The following is a 27,546-nucleotide window of genomic DNA, read 5'->3' on the forward strand; positions in this document are numbered from 1 at the left end:
TAAGGAATGTACCATTAAGCTTTTTTTCACCTTTTACTATTTTTATTTAAAAAAATATAAAAGTAAAGGTTGTCTCCTGTAATGTTGCTGTATTGAGGAAAATCTGTAAAGGGTTAAAGGTTGTTTGCATACTGTCATGCCAATGAAAAAGACTGTTAACAAATAAAGATTTGTCTATGATATAAAGGTCAGCTGTCTCTGTCTTCATGCACAGCCCTTTAATTCTGTGTTTACTGAAGAGTATTTCATTCGGGGGTTCCTTCCTTAAGTGATCACACTTCCCCTACTTTGAAATGACACAGTAAAAGTTTCGTGGGGACAAAATAGGCAACAGTTGTTTCTTACATTTTAGCCCACAGCTCCATGCTAAAATGAATCCTAGGAAAGTCATTCATTTGCATGAAAGCTTCTTTGACTGATGAGACTCCCCAACTTTCCCTTACAGTTTCGTGTACAGTGTCCTGTGTTCCACATATGACAGCTGCTTCAATTAACATTTAGTGCTCATACAGGTACTTATATTTGTATATAGTTAGGTCTTCAGCATCTCATCTTACATTATTCCTGCAGTAATAGTTTCCAGGTATGGCATTAATAAGATTAGTAAGAAAACAGAAAGGAAATAAAGGTAAAAGCATAAATTAATGAATTAAAAAATACAGGGCTCAGTGAAAATCCACACCTGGCTCTTCAGTAAGACCCACCAAACAGACAAATGTCTGGCAAGTCTGAGTGGCTGGGGAGATCAGCTGTCCCCACTCTAAGTACCTGAGGGAAACAGGGGCCTAAAATTTTAAGAACAGTGTACATAACATTATTTCAGCAACCAGGAGTTCAAAAGCTTGACTATATTTTCCCAAGTTACCAAAATTAACTCAGGTCATTAACCTGAACAGACAAAACAGAAGAAACACGAAAGGTAATCAGACACCTTCAACAAGCGAGTAAGTCCTGCATACCAGAACGTTAAAAAAGATGAGTTTTAGAAAGCTCAGTTTATAAAGCTAGCATAACTGGTATCAAAACTGAAAAATAGCATTAAATCAAGCCATTGTCCCTTCAGTACCTAAATAAAATCTCTAGAAAATAACAACAATCTGAACGCTGCAGTGGAACAAAATGCAAACACCAGAAAGAATGAGGCAGTTCTGTCGTTCCAGATGTGCAGCCCAGGTTCATACTACCTCGGTGGTCTGAGAAATCTGAAGTACTCCTGATTTGAGGAGCTTCTTTTGCTGACTGCTGATGTCCCCCAGAAGCCTGGCAAATGCAAACAAATCCTCTCCAGAGGGAGGCACCTACATACTAGACCAAAAGGAAATCTCCACCAATAATTCTTTTAAATCCTCACCTGCAGACATCCATATTGATTTTAGGAAGGGGAAGGGAGAAAGAGAAACATCGATGACAGAAACATTGATCAGCTGCCTCCTTTAGGTGCTCCAGGGTGGACAGAACCTGCAGCCAAGGCAAAAGTCCTGACCGGGAATCTTACCTACAACCTTTCAGTTTAGTAAAGAAACAGCAACTGCCTCTAAGTTAAAATGCTGTCTGAGCACAGAGAAGAAAGGGTGACATTTTATTCCACACCTGTTTCAGTTTCATACCATGTTATGTATCACCTTTCCAGAAACATATATAAAAGTGTTACTAAAAATACATCTTTTCTATTTACCCACATGTATTAACTTAATATTTTCCTGTAAGATTACAAATTTCCTGAGACATGTAAAGACAATGTAGAACTTATTTCTTCATTTCAATCTTACCTATCCTAACACTGAGGACAGGGCACCACTTCCAAATATATTTGTATGTTGAACAAAGCCCACCAGTTTAATGGAGGCTGTGATCATTTCTACTACTGTCTTCTGCAACCTTCTGCACATTTGTGCCAAGAGAAAGGTGGTAATAAGAAAAAGCGGTGTTTGTTCAATAAGTGCTTGACAACTTTAACTGATACGTATTTTGTCCTTTTCATTCCAATCTGGTAAAGCTTTTAGATTTTAAATACTCTTTTTGCTTTGTATTCCTTGACTAATTTCTTTTCCCAAAACAATCAAGCCTTTTATAATAGAGTTTATTAAGACAAATGGAGTTAAATAGTTGTTTACACTCATTTTCATCAATCATTGCTGTGACAAATTTCAAACATTCCAATTATTATAAAGTTCCTTGAATTCTTTACTCTTTTTAAAAATATAATTTCAAGATTCTTTAAAAACTGGAAATCCATTGTTTCTTTCATATTCAATTTCCTTTAACAGAAATTCTCTACTTATTTTGTCAACTTTGTCTTGAGAGAATAGATTGTGTCCAGGAATAAAATAATTAGTAAGATGTTCCTCCCTGAGACACTGAAGGAAACCCTCCAGACACCGGTCAAAGCAGAGCTCCAGGTCTCCGGGCTGCCACTGACTGTCTTCTGGGTGATGGGTGCATGCATGAAAGAAGGCAGTTTTCACATGATAAGAACAGAATTTCTTCAGTTCCTTTCGGTGTCCATGTTTCTTTTTCAGTTGTTCTAAAAGATACTTCATCAGTTTTAAACAATCTTTCCTGTTGAATAAAAAAAGAAAACCATTGACTTTTACTTATTTACAACATCCTTCATTCCAAGAAGAGCTTTAAGCATCTTCCAGGAAGATACAATAAACAATGCAGATAGTATAATTCATATAAAGACACAAAAAATAAAGAAATAGAAATATAATTATAGTTACTCTAAAACCTATGTCTTCAAATATATAAAATCTCAAGAACATATTTTTCTCTCCACTTCCCCATTCCTAACTTAAATATTTTATTGAATCAGGATTAATTCAACTGTGAAACTGGCAGAGATTTAAATTATTCAGCCAATCATTTTGCTTTGTTAGGCTACAAATATTTATATTACCCATCCAGTTATTTAGCAGTTAACAAAAGTTAATGTTGTCAAAAATATGTAACCACATGAGCAAACATCTTTCTCACTGCTGGCTCCAAGGCCTGCATGCGATGCCTTGAAGAGCCTCCTGTGCCTGCTTGTTGGGCTTTCTTGTTCTGACCTTTTTATTTTTAAATGAAAAATAGTGTATTGGTTATTACAATGATTTTTAACATGGTATTTAAATTATATTTGTTTATTTATCAGCGATATTTTTATTGTTGTTCAAGTGCTGTTGTCTCCATTTCTCCCCACCATTCCCCCCACCCCCCATCCCTCCCTAGATCCTACCTGCCCTTGCCTTTGTCCATGTGTCCTTTGTACAGGTTCCTTGATGACCCTTCCCTATTTCCCCCCCTTATACCTTCCCTCCTCCTCTTTGGTTAATGTCAGTTTGTTCGTATTTCAATGTTTCTGGTTATATTTTGCTCGCTTGCTTGTTGTGTTGATAAGGTTTCACTTATAGGTGAGATCATATGGTATTTGTCTTTCACTGCCTGGCTTATGTCACTTAGCATAATGCTCTGGCCTTTTAACTTTTGTGACCATTATACTGGGCAACCTGAGAAACTCACATGAACAATTCCCTTTCACTCTCATTTCTTTATGGTGTGTGTGCCACCAAGAAAAATAACTGCCCGTCTCTCAGTGTTGTTTCAAATTTAGCCAGTCAGTCCCTGGCCTTCAGTATAGTAAAACCATCTCAACGCAAGCACCAGGATCCAGAGGAGTGAACCTCTGGTGCCTTCCTGTTGCAGGACATTAGCATTCATTACCTGAAGCAACCAGAATACTGAGACACAACCAGCTGTCATGGCTACTCATGGCTGGTGTTCACACCCTCTTCTTCTGTTCTCCTGATACATCCATCTGATCCGGGTTCAGGACTATGGTCCCTGGCCTTGACTTCTAACAACACTCTCCCTTGGTCCCTTGGAGCTGGCTTCCCTGGTTTCATGCGCACCCTCTAGATGATGCTCCAGGTGGGTCCAGCCACGGGCTCACCTCAGGACTCACCCAGCAATGATCATCTTTAGGTCTGAGTTATGGAGTCAATTAAAAAGACATTCCATACATAAGCCCTCATCGAACAAAATAAGAAGGTACCTGCAACATCTCACGCCATCAGTTTCACAGCATGTTTTACATTGTCCGTGATTTTTCAAAATGTCCTTTTCAATGTGAGAGAAGGATAGCCGCCAGGTGTCCTCTTAATTTCCAAAAGAAAAACAGAAAAGCACGTTACTAAAAACGTCCACATACAAACAATACAACATATAAGTGACTTTGTTCATTAAAATATCATTCTCAAAAATTTCTAGAAGAGAGTCCCAAGGAAGTGAACAGATAAATAATGCAATTACATTTTAAAACAAGTCATTTGAAGCAAACAATGGACTGAGATAAGAAAAAATGGTGGGAGGGGGCTTCATATAGTTAGCCATGTAAGATGCATTACCTTCTATACATTGCAAAAATCAGCTTGTTAATATTTTGTTTCAATAATAATTAGAATCAATTGATTCAAAAAATTTAAACCATCCTTTCCAAGTTTTGGCATTCATGTAAAATGAATTAGGAGACACTTCTGTTCCTTGGGAGAGTTTCTGTGAGAACAGATTTCCCCTCCTCCCCCCAAGTTTCACCATGGCTAGCTCTCTGAAGCTCCAGCCATCCTACAACCTAGATGGTTTTACACCAGAAATGCATGACTGACTTATAATTTAAAAATGAGTATAATCTGTCACATTAACAGATCGAGGAGACACAGATCTGTTCTCAACAAACAGAACATGCAGGTAATGAAATTTAACATTTATTCATCATTTTAAAAAAAAACCTCTCAGCTATTTAAATCTGCATGGAAATTGGATCTGCTGGAAGACAGAGTGAAAAAAGAACACAGCAACAGGGTAATGTAAAGTAAAACACTGAGGTTTTTCCTTTGAAATCAGGAAGACAGGATGTTTGCTATTCCTCTTTCTGTTGAACTGGCTCTCCTAGGGAGCAGAACATGGGGTATAGGCTGGAAGGAGGGAAACAAAGCTGTCATTATTGAGAGATGACAGAACTGTGTATGAAGAAAAGAAAAAGAAGCTGGGTGACAGGTATGTGTGAGTTCAGTGCATTCTTCAGTTTACAGCCCTGGCCGGGCGGCTCGGTTGGTTGCAGCATGGGCCCCTCCAAGTACAGGTTGGGGTTCCATCCCCCGTCAGGACACACACCCAGGTCCCAGGTTTGATTCTCAGTTGGGGCATGTACAGGAGGCAACCAATTACATCCATGTTTGTCTCTCTCTCCCCTTACCTCTCTCTCTAAAACCAATAAGCACATCCTCGGTGAGGGTTAAAAAATATTCTTCAGTCTAATTTCCTATTGGTTGAAAATTTTAATACTAAGAAGTTACAATTCTCTATGAGTAAATCTAAGAAAAGACATACAAAACTTCTGTGGACAAAACTCTAAAACTTCACTGATAAGTATCAGAGGAAATCTAAATACTGGGTTGGCCAAAAAAATCTGTTTCGTTTTTTTTTTTTTGGTAAAATAAAAGACACATCTTTTACTTTCACAAGTAACTTTACTGATTTGGATATTTTCAGTATATCAGCTACCTCCCACTATTGGCTTTTAGTGGGTAGAGGCCAGGGTGCTGCTAAACATCCTCCAATGCATAAGAAAGCCCCCCAGAAAAGCATTATTTGGCCAAAATGTCAATAGTACCAAGAAACTTCACAAACCAATTCTGACACATCACAACACCTTCTCCATACACCACACAAACCCTTTTTCTGTGTTTCAGTTGCATTTTGAGCTTTCTTGAAATAATAAAGCATAATACGTTGAAAATATTGAATATTTTATTCCACCTTCAATATTAAAATCACTGCACAATGCCTTGGCTGGCGTGGCTCAGTGGGTGGAGTACCAGCCTGAGAACTGAAAGGTCACTGCTTTGATTCCCAGTCAGAGCACAGGCCTGGGTTTCAGGCCAGGTCTCTGGTAGGGGGTGTGCAAGAGGCAACTGATTGGTGTTTCTCTCCCTCCCATCTCCTCTCTCTAAAATATAAATAAAATCTTTACCAATGAAAATAAGAATTTCCATAGCTGGTATGGCTCAGTGGATTGAATGCCAGCCTGCGAACCTACAGTCCCCAGTGCAGGTATAGGAAGGCAACCACACATTGGTATTTCCCTCCCTCTTTTTCTCCCTCCATTCCCCTCTCTCTAAAACTGAATAAATAAAACCTTTTAAAAAGAATTTTAAAACTTAAGAAATAAAATGGCCACACAAAATTCACCAATTTTCATAAGTTTTTTTTTAATTCAGGCTGATATGACAGCTGTCACGATACAATCTAACAATACATTTGGAATGACGTTAAAGACAACTAAGCACTACTAGAGCAATTGTCCAGGAAAAAAAACAAACTTTTTCACCAACTCCAAAAATGGAGAGATGCACCTGACCATGAACTGGAAGACACATCAAGTCTTTCCAAATTTATCTATAGCTTCAATGTACTCTCAATCAAAATTCCAAGTTTTGTGGAACCTGACAATATGATATTAACATTTTTATGAGAATATGAACTGTCAAGAATATCTAAAACACTCATGAGGAAAGACAAAGTGAGAAAACTTGCCCTACCAGGTATTAAGACTTACAGTATACTACAGTGTGACAGATATAGTATAGAGAAAGGGTGGGCAAAGATTTTAATAGAACGGAATAAAGAGTGTGTAAAGCTCTCCACTACATGGACAAGGAATATATGGAAAAGGAGGCACTGAGCCAGATGTGCTGCTCATTGCTCCTGTGTGAATCCATTTACGACGTTCACTTATGCCACTCCAGAAAAGGCAAAACTACAGAGATGGCAGACAGACAGTGGTTGCCAGAAGTTCGGAATGGGAAGGGTTGCATAGGTGAAGCGCAGGAGACTTTTTAGGGCACTGAAACTACTGTGTGAGGGCAGATACGTGATACAATGCACTCATCAAAACCAGTAGAGCTTTGTAGCAGAAAGAATGAACCTTAATGTATGTAAACATGTAAAAATGATTTAGGAGGTCAAGGGATCCCCAAAAATATGCAGACTGTGAAAAGGGACTCTAATAGCATTACAGAAGTACAAAACATCCTTCCTGAAAGGGGTGGGACAAAAGGCGTCGTCCTAAGTCACTTTGAAAATGGGGTAAGACTGAAGGTAAACAACTGTGTGTCAGCACTGCACTGAAATCGATACCTGTTTCCCAGGGAGCAATGGCTTTATACTTGGAAAGACCTACATGTGTGTGAGAACTGGACAACTAAGTAAATAGGGAGTCAGGTATTCCATTGATGGAATGAGAAGTGCCAGACAGCAAGCACAGAAAGAATGAGCCACATGGTAATGGAATCTAATTAGACAGTATGAACTCATGCATGATAATATAGACAACAGGTAGATACATATAAAATATTTAGAGATAGGGTTTAGAGTGGGATTAGTACACGTACATATATTTCCTTGTTCCTTCAGCCCAGAGGGTTGACAGAACACTCACACACACAACACCCAGTTTGTGGTTTCTAGGACATCCTCCAACAAAAGGATCCAGGGCTCCCTGGAGAAACCACTGATTCTAGGACTGACACAGGAAATATACAACATGTGCCTGAAGCATCTTGAACAGCCAGAAAGTGAGTGAGTGCTGAAAACAAAACAAAAAACAACCCCACCCCCAATTTGGGGGCATGTCCAAAGGCCACAGGGAACCAAGTGAAAAGAGCTCCTGAAGGCCAAAGCTCAGACAATCAAAGCAATACAATTACTAAAGTGGCACTGCATTATAGCCCAAAATATAAAACAAATGTCTATGAATCCTTGTTGATATAAGTGAGTAAGTAAGTTAATAGAAGGGGAAGAAGAGACAAATCTTCCATGCAGAAGAATTCCAAAACATTTGTGTAAATACTTTGCTCTTCAAGAGGTGGAGCACAATCCCCACTCTTTCAGTGTGAGCTGTGCAAAGTGACAGCCTTCCAAACAGTACAAAATGAAAAGGAGGGAAACGAGTAACTTAACAGTGTAGAAACCTGAAAACACGACCTCAGCCAGCTGATCAAGATCATCATTGACAGTGCTGACTCATGTTCATGACACGTTTCCTTAATATGGTGTGAAGAAAATGGCACATTACCGCTCCTGTCTAATCATAGCAAAAACATCAGGCACATGCCGTAAGAGGGGCATGCTACAAAATGCCTGATGAGTGTGCCTCAAACTGCCAAGGCCGTCAAGAACAAGAACAAGGCAAGGCTGACGAAAGTGTTACAGTCAAGAGGAGCCTAAGGGGACACGACGATGAAATGTAATGTGGTGTCCTAGATGGGACCCTCGACAGAACAAGGACATAGGTGAAAACTAAGAAATGTGAATAAAGTGTCATTTAGAGAGGCTTGGTAACTGGCCACAGATCACACATCTGGGAAGAGAGGTCTCAGGACCCAGACCCAGAGCAGTCTGACTCCAAGGCCAGCACTGCCTTTCTTTTTCAGAAACAAATGAAACAGATAACACTCAAATGTGGGCTGGCAGACATTTCAAGCTGAATATTCGATATCATGACTACCACTATGCCCTCTGCAATTCCATCTTTTCACCAAACTCTCGTCTTGTAGCCTACTGAGAGTTCAAGAGCCTGATGACTCTTGAAATGCCAAGAGCAATAGCTGATCTTTTATTATAGCTCTTGTGTATAACATCAACGACTTTTCTTATGTCTTTAAAGAAATTCACTGTCACATTCAAGACACCTTGAAAATGGCCTTCTTCCTTTGCATGCTTGGGTACCAGATAAAATGGCTGCAGTCTCAGGTCTCTCCTAACTTTCCTTCCAAGCCAGCCTTGGATGCACAGGCCTTCCAGGGTGCTCGCGGGCCAGCTGCTTTTCACTTGCAAAGCCAAGATTATATCCACAGATATTTCTTTAGGTTTTCTAATAAGAAGTGTTACAGCAGGACACCCTCTCTTCTTCCTCTCCATAATGACATCTAGATCTGTTTAAATATATAAAAGGAAAAAAAAAAGGATTTATCAATCTAATTTCTTAAAAACAGAGGAAAAACAATAAAACTTTAATTGGAGATCTATAGAGTGTTAAGGAGAAAAGTAGTTTGAAAGCAGAAACTGACCCCTAAGGCAAGGTGTTTCACTCGCTCAACCAGCACTCCCTGGCACTGTCACGGCGGGAGGCTCTGTCGAGAATCTGTCTGGCATGCATGATGGGAGTGCCTGAAGACTTCGGGCTCTGGGAATGCTTTGATTAAATTTTCATTTACATTGGTGAGTGGCAGTTTGGAGGGAAGCCTGGAAAACAGGCCAGATGGGCAGCAGGAAGGAGCAAGGTGATCAAGAAGACCACAGAGGAAAACATGAGGGAGGGAAAAAAGACCACAGCCATGGCCGCACAGGAGCCTGGGAGCCTGCGGTAGCACAGAGCCAGGGGGCACGAAGACACAGGGAGCAAAGCCTGAGTCACTGCGGCATGACTCATCACAGGCAATAATGGCAATGACCTAGGAGTCCATCCATGGGTGAATGGATAAAGACATTGTGGAAGGGGGGTAGGATGGAGGGTGGGAGATGGGTATCTGTGGACTGGGGGGGAGTGGTGGAAGGAAAATGGAGACAACTGTACTTGGAAAACAATTTAAAAAATTAAAAAAAGGAATTGTGGAATATATAGGCACACCTTGGAGATATTGCAGACCATTGCAATGAAGTAAATATTGCAATAAAGCAAGTCACATGAATTTTTTGGTTTCCCAGCAAAATAGAAGTTATCTTTACACTATACTGTAGTCAATTAAATGTGCACAAGCATTATGTCTAAAAACCCATGTACATGCCTTAATTAAATAGTTTACTGCTAAACACTGCTAAAGCATCATCTGAGCATGTTGGAAAAATAGCACCAACAGACTTGCTTGGTGCAGAGCTGCCACAAACCTTCAATTTATAAAAACGCATTATCTGAAGTGAAATAAACAGAAGAGGAATAAGCTGAGGTATGTCTGTATATACAATGGGACAGTATTCAGTTTTCACATATAAAGAGACCCTGGCATATGTGACAGCATGGATGAACCTGGAGAAAATAAGCCAGACACAGAAAGGCAAATGTTGCATGACCTCACTTATATGTGAAATCTAAAAAAGTAGAAAACACAGAAGCAGAGAGCGGCATGGTGGTCTACAGACAGAGGTGGGGCAGTGGGGGAAATGGGAGATGTTGATGGAAGGGAACAAAGGGGCAGTTAGGAAGGTGAGTCTAGATAGCTAATGCACAGCATGATGCCCGGCATTAATACTACATCCGCACACTGGAACCAGCACAGAATTAAATACTGCGCTAAGAGAGTAGGTTTCAGGTACTCTCACCACACACAAAAAGAGCTAACTATGTGACATGGCATGTTAATTAGCTTGTCTGTAGAAATCATTTCACTATGTATATGTATATTAAAACATCACATTGCACATATTACATAAAGGGTTTTATTTTTTTTCAGACACAGGAAGCAGAAATGAGAACAATTAAAGAGATTCAAGTCAGCAGCACTGGCAAACAGACTGAACCTAAGAGACAAGGGAGAAGGCAGGAGTCCTGGCATGCGCTGCAGGGTTTCAGCTCCGGAAAGGACTGGTGCTGTTTCCATTTTCCAATACAGACTAGACTGAGCAGGAGCTTCCTTTCAGACACACTGAGCTCTACGAGCCTGGGGGACAACCAAGAGGAGGTGGCCACAGGGCAAGTAGTTATGGTGGTCAGAAATTCAGGAAAGACCTCCAGATGACAGATACTGGCTTTGGGATTTGGGGGTGTACAAGCAATAGCTAAAGATTCTCCCAGATAAGACTTCTGGAAGAAACCACAGTGAGAAAGAGGATAGATCACCAAGGAGAAAAGCCTACAGAACACTCTCGTTTTCTTATCATACACCTGCAAACCTACTCTCACCTTACCCATCATACCCTTCTTCCTTCTATGACCACCTAGGAAGTGTCCGTGCATCTTTCAAGGCCACCCTGCACATGGCCTCTGGATCCTCACTTCCTCAAGCATCTTACCCCCTTCAGTTGTTCCCACTCCTGCATCAGTGGACTCCCCTGCACTGCTGGATCATTTCTAAGTGCACACAAAGGGTCCCAGTGTTTCTCATTCCAAAATATTCCTCTCCTTTACTCTACATCAGCCTCATCCCCATACTTACCCATCTCTCTACTTCTCTCTCAACCAAAACTTTCTAGAATTGCCTACGCATGCTGTCTCTACTGCATCCCTGCCCTTTTTCCCTTGTGTGCTCATGACCCTCCTGAAACTGCTAAGTCAAAGTTCCCAGCAATCCCACAAAACCAAAGACCAAATCCAATGCTTTCCTCAATGCCAGCAGCATTCTAGAAACTGGCCACTCCTCCTGTAAACACTTGTCTCATCTGGCTCCTTCTCTTCCCCCCAACTTCTAATGGGATCCTCTTCCTACCCCTCTACTTAACATTCCAATTTCTCCCATCCTGACCCCTCTCACCCTGCTATACTTTTCCCCACAGAACTTAACTACTTTCGAATACGCAAGATAATTATGTTTTCCATTTGTTATTAGTTACATATCTGCCCTCATGTCATTATAAAGTACAGAAGGGTGAGGGTCTATTCTATTTGTTTGTTAATATATGCCAAACATCTAGACCCCTGTCACAGTACATAATCAATGAATATTGATTAAATTAATGAATAAATTAATCCACACTCTCTGCCTAAGTGATCTCATCCTTTCCCAATACCACATATATGTTGACATGCAGCCCAAATGTATCCCCTGAACTCCAAACCCATATGCACATACATTCTTGACACATTCACTTGAACATCACAGGAGTCTCTAACTTAACATGTGCAAAGCCTGCTCTTCATTTACTCCCCAAAATGCGCTCCTCCTCCCCCATCATATCTTAGTAAAGGACACAGTCTACACAGGTGCTCCATCCAGACACCTGGGAGCCCTTTCCAGTCCCCAGCTCCTCTCACCCCTGCACTTAGTCACAGCTGGGCTGTGTCTGCCTCCCTCCAGCCCCATCACCCCACCCCACCCCACCCACATCTTTCATTTGAACTGTCACAGTATTTTCATTTCTAATCTTATTTGCCTTCTTACAACATCTTCTCCTTAGAAGCCAGAGTCAAGTTGTAAAAATACAAACCCAATCCTTATTTTGTTATTAAAACCTGGCTTCTCAGTGAACATGTAATAAGATCTGAACTCCAGTCCAGGATCTACAAGTCCAGCCAAGGGCAGATATTTTTTCTAATTGCTTATTATAGTTTCTTAAATAACAAATCCTGACTACACCTGGTCCCTGGACTCTCTTCCACTTCATTTCACATCACTCTTCCCCTTGTTCACTGGGCCTCTTCTTGCTTCCTGAGCTTGCCAACCTCTTTGCTGCCTCAGGGCCTTGCTCCACCATGCAAATTGCTACCATTTCTCCCAGTTCATTCCCTTCAGAAAACCCGCTGCAATTTGTGGGTACAAGTTTCGGGCTTCCAGGGGGGATGCCGTGATTTCATTCAGCCACATGTGCTCAGTGAATACACTCAATGGAGACCAAGACAGAGCCAATCAACACTGTAAACGAATACCGACAAAATGTAGTAGAATAAAATCAAAAGCAAAGAGTTATTGCTAGGAGGTGGTAGTCAACAGTGTGTCGCAGGGAGGGCAACAAAGATCAGGAGAGGAGCATACATTGACAATTAGTAGGTATGATTTGACCTTTAAGAATCAAAAGTCAAAAATCTTACCTTCAATGTTTTTGATTTCTTCCTTAATGATTTCCCTAAACTTAGACAGCATCTTTGAAGCTGATAATACTTCATTTTCTAAAAACTGACTCAGAGGATTTCCTTTGGGATTTCTTTTGAACTTCACAAAGTAATGGGCACCACTGTTGTGATATTCTTCCAGCTCAATTCTGGGGACATCCAGTTTGAACATAATATCAAATTCATTAGGAGAAGAGACCTAAGACAAAGTAAAAGCAGCAGTGAAATGTTGGCTTGTGAATATTTTGCAGCAACTATAATTCTCTTAAAATTTTTCAAAGCAAGACTCTTACTATTTACACCCTTTGGGAATGGGGCTAGTGGACTGGGAGAGTATTATTGGTTTTAGTTTGTAGTTTCTCTATTCATTGTTTTTTGTCACCATGAGTACGAATGACTTTTTGTAATTTAAAACAGTTTTAAATGATAGCATGTAAGCTTTTAAAACCTGTACTGGTTTGAGTCTGAGTTTAAGGCTTTATAATATTAAAGACGACTAAGGTGCTGGCTTCTACATCGAGAGACACACACTGCAGTCACCCTCCCATCACAATGGTCTCAAACACGTGTGTCCTCACCTGTGGTCCTGGCGCAGGTGCCACCTTCCTGCATCGACTGGTCACCCCAGTGAGTGGGAGCTCCAAGTCATGAACATTATTAGTGTCTTAGGACCACAGCATTTGTACGACCTTCGAAGAACCTTTTCCATTCTCACAATAACAATGATTAAAACAATCATAACAAATGCTCGTCTGTACTATATGAAAACGCTGCAATCTTCTTCTAGGTAGGAGTGTGCTTCACGTGCAGCTACTGACTGCACTGTTCAACACGGCATCTGGTAGCCTCTGTCTACGGACCAAATGGAATGTTGCTACTCCAAACTGAGATGTGCTGTGGTGTATAACTCTCCCCCCAAAACTCATATATTGAACCTCTAACCCCCAATGTGTCTGTACCTGGAAACAGAACTTTCAGGATGTAATTAAGGTTAAATGAGATCATGAGGGTGGGGTTCTAATCTGGTAGGACTGTTGACTTGATAGGAAGAGGAAGGGAAAGACCGCACTCTCTGTGCCCACACAGCAAGAACACAGCGAGGACCCAGGGAGAGGGTGCCATCTCCCAGGGAGAGAGTCCTCACCAGAACCGAACCCTGTTGCCTCCTGAACTGAGAGAAATAAATTTCTGTTGTTTAAGCCACCCAGGCTATAGCATTTTGTTGGGGGAGCCCCACCCGACGAAGACATACCGTTAAAGCATAACACTTAAAGTGATGTCAGTGGGAATAAATTCAGAGTCTGAAAATACACTTTTCCATAAAAGCAGTAAGAAACATGAGCAGAAATGGTCTAATTCAACTCTTCCCAAATCCCGTAAATTAACTGACTACAGGTTTGTGATGATTCAAGGAGGATTTATTTAAGAAAAATGGCTGAATACAAAAGTTTTTAAAAAGAAAAAGAAAAATGGCTCAATGGTTCTGGTCAAGACGGAGGAGCAGGTGGATACTGTACTCACCCCCTCTCATGACCACATCAAAATCACTACTAAATTATAGAACAGTCAACCTGCAGGACCATCTGAAGACTACCTAGACAGAAGTCCTGTAACTAAGGATATAAAGAAGAAGCCACGTTGAGACTGGCAGGAGGGGCAAAGACATGAAATGGGCTGGCCTCATGCCCACGTGTGGCAGCAGGGAGTCTGGAGGGCTGTCTCAGCTGCAGAGGTTCCCCCCCTGAGGAGTGAGGGATCTCAGCCCCATGCCAGGCTCCCCAGCCAAGAATATCAGTGCCAGGAAGAGGAGCCCACATAACATCTGACTGTGAAAATCAGTGGGGATTCGATCCATCTGGGTGAGATGGAATGCTGCTTAAACCCAGGCATCCCCTTAAAGAGCTGGCACAGACTCTCACTCACAGGCACTCACCCTGTGCTCTGGCAGAGGGGCAGCAGCTCACGGGGCACCAGAGACAAGCAGGAGGCTTCAGAACTAGGGCTTCAGAACTAGGGCTGCATGGATGGCAGGGACAGCTGCTGTTGGCCCTGTGTTGAACCCTCTCCCCATATGACCAAACCTTCACTAGCACTACCCTGATGGCTGCCAGAACCCTGCCTGCCCCCACCACAAAGGTCCATAGGCCCCCAAGCGGGTGGCGGCTGCCCTCAGTGCACCATGAGACTTTTGCTGAGAGGCCTCAGGCTCAGCACTGGTGCCAAATCTGAATCTGCATTAACCTGGGAAACAGCACTTGCCCCAGCCTGCTGTGTCCCTGAGACCATGCCCCATCCAACTTGAATGCTGCCCAAGACTTTTCATCTGCTGAGTCTTACAGGCAGCTGGCAGGTGGTGGTAGTACTAAGGTGTCTGGTGTCTTTTGCTGCTCTCCCCCAGGCCCAGTACTGGTGGCAGTTGGCCTCGGTTCACAGTAGGCCTCCCTTACAGGCATCCAGGCCCAACCCAGGCAGCTTCTGACACTGGCCCAGTACTGGACCCCCTCCCGAGTCCCCAGAACCAACACACTCGGTGTCAGACTTCAAACCGCAACAGAGCATCACCCAGTTAATTATCTCCACAAGCAGTGCAGGTGAAGGGTAGCTAAGCAGACACCAAACCCTACTGGGACAAATTCCACTACTGGGGTCAGCCTCTACACAGCAGCTTATACACTCTGGTTATGGCCAATCTTCAGAGTCAGCCTGAGCATCATTCCCACCCACTGATATACCAACAGCAATCAAGACTCAACCAACAGGATGGCACACACAACTCACACAGGGGACACTCCTGAAGCATCTGGTTCAGGTAACCAGAAAGACTGCACCACTGAAATAGCAATGCTTATATCACATGAAGAGACTTTAAAATAAAAGCTGTAATAAGAGAGGAGGAAGGACATCACATTATGATAAAGGGATCAATCCAATAAGAGGATATAACCCTTGTAAACATTTATGCACCCAACATAGGAGCACATAAATATACAAAGCAAATATAGATGGATATAAAGGGAAAAATCAATAGTAATACAGTCATAGTAGGGGACTTTAACACCCTGTTGACATCAATGGATAGATCATCCCGACAGAAAATCAACAAGAAAATAGTGGCCTTACCTGGCACATTAGACCAGATGGATTTAACTGATTATCTTCAGGGCATCTCATCCCAAAGAAGCAGAATATACATTCTTTTGTGTGTGTGTTTTTTAAGGTTTTATTTATCTATTTTTAGAGACAGAAAGAGAAGAAGGAAGGGAGAGAAAGACAGAAACATTGATTTGTGAGAGAAACCTCAGTCAACAGTCTCTCACACTCCCCAAACAGGGGACCTGATCTGCAACCCAGGCATGTGTCCTGACTGGGAATCAAACCAGTGACCCTTCAGTTTACAGCCTGGTGCTAAATCTACTAAGCCACACAAGCCAGGACAAAATATACATTCTTTTCAAGTGCACATAGAATATTTTCTAGGATAGACGATGTTGGGACACGAAACAATCACAATAAATTTTAAAAGAGTGAAATCCTATCAAGCATGTTTTCTGACCACAATGGTATGAAACTAGAAATTAGTTATAAGAAAAACCTGAAAAACATACTGTGGAGGATACAGGCCAGCAGTATCCATCCCTGCTGCGGACACTCATCAAAACACAAGAAAAACATACACAGGGAGCACCGAGTCCTGTGGGGAAATAGGGATGAACCGGCCACTCTCTCTAGTGGAGAGCGCCCCGAGTCCCTGCCTGCGTAGGCTTTTATTAAGAATACAGACACAGTTTGTGGATTACAGTCTGGCAGGGAAGATCAAAAGAAATAGGTAACTTTCAAAGGTGCTGACAGAACTCCCGCTAGGATTCTGGGCAGAGTTTGGGGTTTTATCACTTCAAAAGACTACAGGACCTAAAAGGCTAGTTTTGTTTCCTGCCTGTGCCTTCATATTGTAATTTAAGAGCATCCTCCAGTAAGCAGATCTCACAGGATTTTGCATATTCTATGTCCTAGGCCTAATTACCCCGGGGGTCCGCCGACTCTGGTCTGGACTGCACCGCCCCTGTTATTTCCACAGTACTGAGTCAGGCAGAGGAGACAAAGGCAGCCAGGAGACTTGGATTTCTCACAACTAAGAACAAGGACTCAGGCTTTGACAAAGTCGAGGGGGCAGGGGTCGATGTTGATCACCCCTTCATTTCCACAGCCCCAAGTCTCTTCCCTGAGGCCTCCACGTGATCATGCCTGTCTCAGATGATTCCCCTCTTGGGAAATCTTACCCGTCATTGGCTAACTGATCAAGCATTGGAGGCCAGGCACAGAACAGGCAGCATTCATGCCAGGGAAATAAGTTTTGTCTCCTTAGTGGCTCCTGGTCCAGAGGTCTCTCACTCAGCCTTAGCCATGGGGGGTTACAGCTTCCTGAGACCAGGCAGGGCAGACTCCAACAACATACAAACATATCGAAGTTAAATAACATGCAACTAAACAATGAAAGGCCTAACAATGAGATGAAGGAAGAAACCAAAAGATATCTTCAGATAAATGAAAACACAATGACCCAAAAGCTATGGGAGATGGGGAAAGCTGTCCAAAGAGTGAAATTCATAGCAATACAGGCCTACCCCAAGAAGTAACAAAAATCTCAAATAAACAATTGAATCTTACACACCTATAGAAACTGAAAAAGAAAAATAAACAAAGCCCAAAGTCAATAGAAGGTACAAAATAATAAAGATCAGAGCAGAAATAAACAAAGTAGAATCTAAGAAAACAATACAAAAGATCAATGAAATCAAGAGCTGCTTCTTTCAAAAGATAAACAAGATTGACAAACCTTTAACCCTGGGGTGTCCAACCTTTTGGCAATTCTGGGCTACACTGGGAGAAGAGTTGTCTTAGGCCACACATTAAATACACAAACACTAACGAAAACTGATGAGCAGAAAAAAGGTCTGTGTGTAATTTTTGTGATACCTGCCACCACAGAGAAGCAAAAGAGTCCTCCCATAACAACTCTAATTATGCAGCAGCTCTTTTGACAATTTTTGAAAATCGCTGAGCAGGTCCCAAGTTTGTAATCACTAACATAGACAATGTACATATCTAAGTGATAAAACAGTATAAAATTTAATAATAAAACTAAGTAATGTTTTAAGAGAAATTAAGATTTTCTGTTGGGCTGCATTCATAGCCATCCTGAGCCACATGAGGGCTATGGGTTAGACACCCTTGCTAACCGAAGTCACCAAGAAAACAATAAGGTAGTGGGCACTGGGGTCATCATCTGGTACGGTGGGAGTAAGATGTGAAGAAGTGTGAAACCTGAGACAGAAAGGGTCTCCTGCTGCTCTTTTCAGGCCCCAAAGAGGGCCAGCTGGCTGGTTTTTCAGGTGTGTGCCCTGAGGCACTGAGAGGAACACGAGTGCAATGATGATGATTGGGGGTTGCCCAGGCCCATCCCCTGGGCTGGGGACCATCACCCCTCCCTCACTGAGGACATGGGTAGTGGGCCAGATTCAGCAGCCCATGGACTGGACATGGAGGTGGGCCATCTCCCTCAGATTTAAGTATTGTTTAAGCTGCATCAATGGAGCACACACAGGGGACCTGGAAGATGATCAGCAATGGTTTGGGACACAAAGACTCAGTGTTTGATGGCCCGAGCTGCAATTGCCCACAATAGTTCAATAGTTTGGCTATCAGAGCCAAGCATCAAGACAAGTAAGACTACTCATGTTTTTTGGCCAAACAAGCAAAGAACAGTGGTCGATGTATGAAATGGTCTGAGCTTACATGACTGCCTTAGGAAAGCACTCAGGGCAAGTGGCCTGCACCTGAGTGCTGTGCAGTGTCCAGACTTCTCTGCCAACACAGACATAAAAAATCACGTTTAGATTGGAATAATGAAGCTTCCTCATTGATTGCAGGAGAAATTCAAGTAGATTTTCTGGATCATGTTTCCCTCCCAACACACAACTTTGTTCAGAAGATCTTCCTGAAGCCTGCCTTGTGTGACATGTAGCAGAAGTCCCTGCTAAATGGATTTCCATGTCAGACTTATGGCTACAGATGTCATGAGCACTGTAGCACCAACACACTTACTATGTTGTGGACCGGGGTAATGTCAGACAACTCATTGTTTTCCAAATTCCACGATTAGTGATAGAGGGGTCTCAGCACTGCCTTCTTTGACAATGCATTGGATTCAAGAGTCTACTTCCTGGACGCCTGTCAGTTCCCAGCACAGGTACTCCACACCCCACACTTTCACATTCTATACCTCCAGGCCTTCCTCTGAACACTCCATCTCCCCTAGGCAGAGGTTTATGTCCACACCTAATGTCCACATGGTCAGCACCACCCTGTCTATGGACGGCAGGATGATTAAGGATGCAATTCAAAGTCACAGTGAATCAGCCTCACCTTCAGCCTTGTCCACAAGCCCCAATAATCTGAGCCCAACAGGCTCATTAGAGCCCAAAACTCCAGTACCAGCACAGAGACACTGGGCACCAGGATTTAGGACCCAGGAGCAAAACAAAATTAGGCCTTGTGGATGGAGAGATTGGAGCTATTACTGGGAAACAGAAGCCAGTGAAGTGATGCTCTCCACTTGGATTGGGTCAGGCTCCTCTGGGACTGTTTATAAGGGCAAGTGGCTCCGAAACATTGCAGTAAAGATCCTAAAAGTTGCTGACCCCACACCAGAGCAGTACCAGTCCTTCAGGAATGAGGTGGCTGTGCTGTGCAAAACACAACACGTGAACATCCTGCTCTTCATGGGGTACATGATGAAGGACAACCTGGCGATTGTGACCCAATGGTGTGAAGCCAGCTGACATCGCCAGATAGACAGCTCAGGGAGTGGACTATTTGCATGCAAAGAACATCATCCACAGAGACATGAAATCCAACAATACATTTCTCCATGAAGACCTAATGGTGAAAATTGGAGATTCTAGTTTGGCAACAGTATAGTCACACTAGAGCATTTCTCAGCAGACTGAACAACCCATTGGCTCAACACTGTGGATGGCCCCAGACATGATCTGGTGTAGGATAATAACCCAGCTTCTAGTCTGACAACTACTCCTATGGCATTGCACTGTATGAGTCATGACAGGGGAGATACCTAATTCCCACATCAACAACCAAGGTCAGATTATCTTCACAGTGGGATGAGGGTATGCCTCCCAGACCTTAGTAATAAGCTATATAAGAACTGCCCCAAAGCAATGAAGCAGCTTGTTGCTGACTCTGTGAAGAAAGGTAAGGAAAAGAGACCTCTCTTTCCCTAGATCCTGTCTTGCATTTGAGCTGCTCCAACACTCTACTGAAAATCAACGAGAACACTTCTAAGCCATCCCTGCATCCCGTGTCCCACACCAAGGATATCAATGCCTGTATGCAGACCACACCCCCTAGAGTCTAGGGAATTGACTGCCTGTCCTCTAGCTGACTTTGCACTGGCACTGAAGCCACCAGGGGAGGAAGGGGAGTCAGCAGGCACCACCTTTCTGTTCCCTTTCCGCTCCCTTTACAAAGAAGCTGCTGCTAAGGACCTTCTAGAGTAGCCACAGGGCCTGATTCATGTTGTCTTCTTTTCTACCCTTTCAGACCCTGAGAGAAGGAAGCCATTCACAATGCTGGTTTGTCCTGCTCCCCACCTGCATGCCCCATATTCACAACCTGAGCCTTTTCCACATGAGCCAGTGGCTGCTGATGGCAATATATGATATGGGACCTTGGCTATCGGCCAAACAAGTGTTTTTAGGGCAACAAAAAGTACTTGGAGGAAAAATAAAGGTAGGCAAACCAGCCCTGATGGGGGGGACATGTGGATTTTGAATTTTGAATTATCAACTCCTATTAGGAATGTTTATCACGGGAAGGGCTTTTCTTCAGAGATAGTGGTGTGGCACCCAAGTAGTAAGTTTGCATATAATGCATGAAAGAGCCCAGGACTGTAGAGATCATGGCTTTGTATGTTCATACTATGGAACACAAGTCTGGGGACACTTATTTTTCTTGAAGGTCTCCAATGCTGATGGATAGTTTTCCAGAAGAGGTGCCTGGCCTGCCCCTCCCAGTCTCCGCCCTCTCAGGGGACAGTGTTATATCATGCTGATTTTCATCTTCCGTGGGGCCTCCCCTATAAAGTGGGGCCACTGGTCAGTCTTGTCTCTCAACAGTCACATCATCTGTATGCAAGGAAGCCAGGAATACAGGTCAGGTTTTCTTTATGCTGGGGTTTTAATTTTGTTCTTATTGTGCCTGGCAAAATACAGTTATCTGAGGTTCCTCAATTATGTTATTTCAAGAAAATGAATTAAATGTAAAAGAAGAAAAAAATGAGGAGCCAAGTAAATAAAAGTAGAAACAAAAGAAAAGTGACAACTATTATCACAGAAAGACAAAGGAGTGTAAGAAAATACTATAAACAATTACCAGTATATAACAACAAATTGGACAATTTCAAAGAAATAAATAAATGGCTAGAAACATACAATCTTCCAAGACTAAATCAAGAAGAAAAAGAAAATCTGAACAGACCAGTTACTACCAACAAAATTAAATCAAATCAGTAATCAAAAAATTCCCAATAAACAATGGTCCTGGACCAGATTGCTTTACAGGGGAATTTTACCGAACATTCAAAGAAGAATTAACACCCATTCTTCTCAAACTATTCCAGCCCTGGCTGGTGTGGCACAGTTTGTCGGAGCATTGTCTCATATACCAAAAGGTTGGGGGTTCGATTCCAGGTCAGGGACATACCTAGGTTGAGGGTTTGATTCACGGTCAGGGCACATATGGGAAACAACTTTTACATTGATGTTTCTCTCTCTAAAATCAATAAACATAATTTTTTAAAAGAACTATTCCAAAAACATTCATGAGGAGGGAAGGCTCCCAAGCTCATTTTATGAGGTCACTGTTACTCTTGATTCCCAAACCAGACAAAGACACCATACAAACAAACAAAAAATTAGGACAATATCCCTGATGAACATAAATGCAAAAAATCCTCAACAAAATATTAGGAAACTAAATTCAGCAATACATTGAAAATATTATACACCCTGATCAAGTGGTATTTTTTTCCTGGGATGCAAAGTTAATTCAATATCCACAAATCAACATGATACACCACATAAACAAAGTGAAGGGTACCAACTTTATGATCATATCAATAAATGCAAAAAAGCAAAGTCCAGTATCCATTTACGATTAAAAACTCTGAGCAAAGTGGGAGTAAAGGGATCATACGTCAACATAATGAAGGCCCGTATATGACAAACCCACAACTATCATCATACTCAATAAGAAAAGGCTGAAACAGTTTTCCTTAAGATCAAGAACAAGGCAAGACTGTCCACTTTCACCACTGCCACTGTTCAGAAAACAAACTCCAATCAGGAACCTACTCCCAAACCTTTGATTTATACTGGAGTGATGACTTGAATGACAACCACCCACAAACAAATGGAGCTGTGGAATACACACTTAAAAACAGTTACAGTGGATGTGTGGTTAGGAAGCATGCTTTTTAGTATCTGTAGGAGTTTTTTCTCTTAAATTTCTTTTAACAGCACTCTCTGTGAGCTTCCCATAATATCTTATAAGAAATTGGTAAGACAGTGGGTCTGCGAAGGCTGGAGGGGAGGACTGGAAATATTTTTCCTTTGGAGTACATATGTCCTCATAGAAAAAAGTTTCTTGGATATATTAATTTTTGGATTTTTTCGCAGATCACTCCTAATCATCAAAATCATGATCTGACCAGTAACCACCAAGGATAGCACTGTGAGAGAAACACAATACAGGTCTGCTTGCATGAATGAATCTATACATTTGAATTCTCCCAATAGCAGTGTCTTACAATCGCTAGCTCTATGATCGTTGGATGTAATGATGAATAAACGGACGCACAACTGTTCGTCGTTTTAATTAGAACTGAAGAACTACAGTCGGAGCTGCTTCCAAAGGAAAGTGAGGGACTGTGGGAGGTGGGAATATCGGGGAGGCTGGGAGAGGGGTGAGGAAGCACGGTCGCGCGCCTGGGGCACAGTAGTGGAGGCGATTGCCAGCTCACCTTCACTTGCTCGTAGTAGCTCCCAGTACACAGCTTCTTCACACCTTTGAACGCAGACGGGTGGCTCTGCATTGTACGTAGGAGGTGGTCCACCAGCTTGTTCACAACCTCAGCTGTTGCTGAGATTTCACAACTGCTCAGCCTCAACTTATCCAGCACCGCCCTGGGCTTCCAGCTGCCGGGGACTTCCTCGGGCCAGGGCTGGGACTTCCGCTCCCGAGCAGAGCGCGCGCCCCTCTCCCGGCGAGATCCAGCCTTGGGAAGCGGCGGCCCCAGGTCCGCAGAAGGTTCGGCCAGAATCACCTGCCCATCCAAAAAATCCTCGGCGCTCAGAGGCGCCTTAGGCGCACCCCGCGCGTGTGCCTGCGGCCTCTGCTGGGGACCAGGGACGCTCTTCTTCTGCTGGGATCCCGACGCTCTGATGAAGCCGCACTTAAGGTCTTTAGGCAGGGCAGCGTCGAACACTACCAGACTTTCGCTGGGCTTCTCCTGGGTGCTTTTCTTCCGGGCCGGCTTTTCCGGGGCGGGCTTCGTCGGGGCGCGCAGCTTTTGGGCGGGCTTCTGCTGGGCCGGCTTCTCGGGGGCAGGCTTCACCGGAGCGGACTTCTGCTGGGCCGGCTTCGTCTGAGCGGGCTTCTCCGGAGCTGGCTTCGTCCGAGCGGGCTTCTTCCGAGCCGGCTTCTCTGGGGCGGGCTTCTGCTGGGCCGGCTTCGTCCGAGCGGGCTTCTCCGGAGCCGGCTTCTCCGGGGCGGGCTTCTGCTGGGCCGGCTTCGTCCGAGCGGGCTTCTCTAGAGCCGGCTTCTCCAGAGCCCGCTTCTCCAGAGCCCGCTTCTCCGGGGCGGGCTTCGTCGGGGTGGGCTTCTCCCGAGCCGCCTTCTCCGGAGCCGGCTTCTCCGGGGCGGGCTTCTGCAGGGCCCGCTTCGTCCGAGCGGGCTTCTCTAGAGCCCGCTTCTCCGGGGCGGGCTTCGTCGGGGTGGGCTTCTCCGGAGCCCGCTTCTCTGGGGCGGGCTTCGTCGGGGTGGGCTTCTCCCGAGCGGGCTTCTCCAGAGCCGGCTTCCCCGGGGCCGGCTTCGTCGCAGGGCGCTTCGCACTCTGCGTGGAAACCTTGAAGGTGGCAGCGCTGGTCTTCGAAGGTGTGCGCGTCGCCTTTCCTCGCCAAGAATTCATGGCTGGCGCGCTCTGTTATCTCAAAGATTCGGCTTCGAGAAAAAGCCACGGGAAGAAGAACAAGCAGTCGGGGCTGGAAATGAAATTTAACTTAAAAGTTTGGCGGGAACACGACGGGACAGGAAGCTAGCGGGGATGGTGAACTCCAGCTGGGAGGTCACGGGGAGCCACGCCCCCTCTGCGACAGGGAGGACCGCCCAGGGCCCTGGAGAGATGCTAATATTCTACCTCTCTAAGAGTCATCTGTGCTACTGGCTCAAAAACCTAACCCGAAAGAAGCAGGGAATACTCTCAGGAGTATTCACAGCCTGACGCACTTGCTGGCATACTGCCTAAAAGAATTTTGGAAAGCTACAGGCTCTTGCCCATTGAAATACACAAACTTTCAATGTAAGTTTAAATAAAGGTACTTTTTTAGTTAATGGAAAACAGAAAATGTTCCCCCTTTACAAAGCTGAAAGACATTAAGATTCACTGTAATTGGAATTTTTATGGAAAAGTATTTTTATTTGACTTCTTAAAAGCACACACAAGCTTAAAGAAATTGTATGAAATTCTCATTTGCAAGTTTTATCCATTGGTTCTCAAAAACTTACGAAAAGTTATACATTTTAGATAATCCATGTTGCATCCACAGTTCAGATTCCAGAGCTCTCAGTACAGGCTTTCAAAAATCTATTTCCAAAATTCAGCCTTGTCCTGGCTGGTGTAGCTCAATGGATTGAGTGCTGGCCTGTGAACCAAAGGATTGCACGTTCCATTCCCCGTCAGAGCACATGTCTGGGTTGCTGGCCAGGTCCGCAGTAAGGGGCACAGGAGAGGCAACTCATTCACGTTTTTCTCCCTCTCTTTCTCCTTCCTCTCTAAAGGTAAATAAAATATTTAAAAAATAAAATCAAGCTCTTCATAGGTACACATATGAGACAGGAACCCCTTGAGTTTAGAATGCCTTGGTTACTCCTCAAAACCGTACAGTTGAGTGACAGCAAATACATTAACATTTTTGTACAGCTATCACCACCACCCATCTCTAACTCTTCATTTTGGACAACTGAAACACTACCCATTGAACACTAACACCCCAGTCCTCCTTCTCTTCAGCCCCTAGCAACCACCCTTCTACTTTCTGTCTCTATGAATTGAGTGCTCCAGGTACTTCATGGAAGTGGAATCACACAGTCTTTGCTGTTTTATGACTGGCTTATTAAAATAATATCCTCGAGGTTTATCCATGTTGTTGCATGTGTCGGTCTTCCTTTTTAAGGCGGAATAATTCCATTCTATGCATATACCACATTTTATCTATACATTTATCTGACAATGGATTAATTGTTTAAAAGGTTTCCCTGAATCCAGTAATTAAATATATATACCTTTCTTTAGGACAAAGAGGTTTTCTTACACCTGGGTAGTTAGCCCTCATTTGAATTGTGATGGAAGAGATGTACTTTGTAAAATAGAAGGACTGTTGTGTAGTTAGGCTTGTTTGCAAGCCAGCCAAGTCCAGGGAAGAGTAAAATCAGGGAAGCTGAAATTTGGAAATCCATTTCCTTAAAACTGCAAATGTACTTGGGCAGTATTCTGGGATGCCCAGGGGTATGCCTACTCAATTCCCACCCACCCCCACCCCCACCCCCCCGCACTCCAATTTTAGAGAAAAGGGAAGGGAGGGAGGGAGAAAGAAAGGACAGAAAAATCAATGTGAGAGAGAAGCATCAATTGGTTACCTCTCACACACCACCAGGTTGCGGTCCTGACCTGCAACCCAGGCATGTACCATGACCAGGAATCCAACTGGTGACCTTTTAGTTTGCAGAAGACACCCAACCCATTGAACCACACCAGTCAAAGTGCCTGCTCCATTCTGAAGTCCTCTGCTCTATGGTTCTAATTTTTTCTCCAAGGGTTCCAGTTGCTTGTCATGGAATCCAGTAAATGACTCTACAGGTAGCTTAATGCTGTCTTCCAGCCATTTCCAAAGTCTTCAAAGGTCCACTGGTGTTTGCTTATCCAAAAACATGCAAGGACAATCCACTGGGCCAGAATTAAACACCTCTGCTGGGGCCTGTCAAAGGAGGAAAACATCCTCCTTGCTCAATCTGGCTGCAGCAAGCAGTGTCCAGATCATAGAGGGAATGACTTTTCAGTTAAATCTTGATGTGATTCTTGGACTTTATCTAGAAGAAAAATAAAAACCAACTTTTTCCCTACTTTACATCTTATTCTTTATGTTTCATGTTTTTCTCAGTAATTCACTTAGTTACTCAACAAATATTTGAGTGCCTACTATTCCAGGCTCTTGAGATATATTTTTTATATTTCTTTTTTTATTGTTGTTCAAGTACAGTTGACTCCATTTGCCCCCATCACATCATCCTGCCCCACCCATCCCCATCTCCCACCCTCAATCCCAACCTACTTTATCTTTGTCCATGTGTCCTTGATACATGTTCCTTGACAACCCTTCCTCTTTTCCCTCCTCCCCCCGCCCTCTGATTACTTTCAGCTTGTTCTTTATTTTTTTAATTTTATTTAAATTGTTGCAGTACAATTTTCTATCTTTTACTACCATCCCAACCCACCCACCCAGCCCTCCCCTCCTCCCTCCCATTTCCACCCACCCCTAGTTTTTATCCATGTGTCCTTTATACTCATTCCTGTAAACCCTTCCCCTTTTCCCCTGAAATTCCCCTGAAATTCCCTCTCCTCTCCCCTCTGAACTCTGTCAGTCTGTTCTTTATTTCAGTGTCTTTGGTTATATTTTGCTTGTTTCTTTGTTTTGTTGTTTGGGTTCCTGTTAAAGGTGAGATCATATGGTATTTGTCTTTCACTTCCTGGCTTATTTCGCTTAGCATAATGCTTTTCAGCTCTATCCAAGCTGTTGCAAAGGGTAGGAGCTCCTTCTTTCTCTCTGCTGTGTAGTATTCCACTGTGTAAATGTACCATAGTTTTTTATCCACTCATTACTCATGGGCACTTAGGCTGTTTCTAGCACTTGGCTATTGTAAATTGTGCTGCTATGAACATTGAGGTGCAAAGGTTCTTTTGATTTGGTGTTTCAGGATTCTTAGGGTAAAATCCCCACAGTGGAATTGCCAGATCAAAAAGCAGTTCAATTTTTAGTTTTCTGAGGAAATTCCATACCGTTTTCCATAGTGGCTGCACCAGTCTGCAGTCCCACCAACAGTGCACTAAGGTTCCCTTTTCTCCACATCTTCTCCAACACTTGTTGTTTGTTGATTTGTTCATGATGGCCATTCTGACCAGTGTGAAGTGTTATCTCATTGAGGTTGTAATTTGCATCTCTCTCATGGCTAGTGATACTGAGCATCCTTTCGTATGTCTCAGGGCCCTCTGTGTGTCCTCCTTGGAGAAGTGTCTGTTTAGGTCCTTTCCCGATTTTTTAATTGGCTTGTTTATCTTCCTAGAGTGGAGCCATGTGAGTTCTTTATATATTTTGGAGAACAGACCCTTGTCTGAG

General features: G+C 43.3%; 1 protein-coding gene and 1 pseudogene across 1 annotated transcript; one reads left to right on the forward strand and one right to left on the reverse strand.

Annotated features, from left to right (window-relative positions):
- Positions 1–1,577: 1,577 nt before the first annotated feature.
- Positions 1,578–24,065, reverse strand: LOC123821499 (cyclic GMP-AMP synthase-like). Its single transcript, XM_045842888.1, has 5 exons — positions 22,899–24,065; positions 12,782–13,001; positions 8,733–8,975; positions 4,037–4,139; positions 1,578–2,559 (listed from the first exon to the last, which is right to left on the reverse strand). Exons 1-5 carry the CDS (start codon positions 24,063–24,065, stop codon positions 2,208–2,210), a joined length of 2,085 nt encoding a protein of 694 aa, XP_045698844.1. The 3' UTR covers positions 1,578–2,207.
- On the forward strand, positions 18,390–20,234 carry LOC123821410 (annotated as a pseudogene).
- Positions 24,066–27,546: the final 3,481 nt, after the last annotated feature.

This window comes from Phyllostomus hastatus, unplaced genomic scaffold (genome assembly GCF_019186645.2).
Source record: "Phyllostomus hastatus isolate PE091 unplaced genomic scaffold, TTU_PhHast_1.1 phas_contig_40, whole genome shotgun sequence".
Taxonomy (NCBI): Eukaryota; Metazoa; Chordata; class Mammalia; order Chiroptera; family Phyllostomidae; genus Phyllostomus; species Phyllostomus hastatus.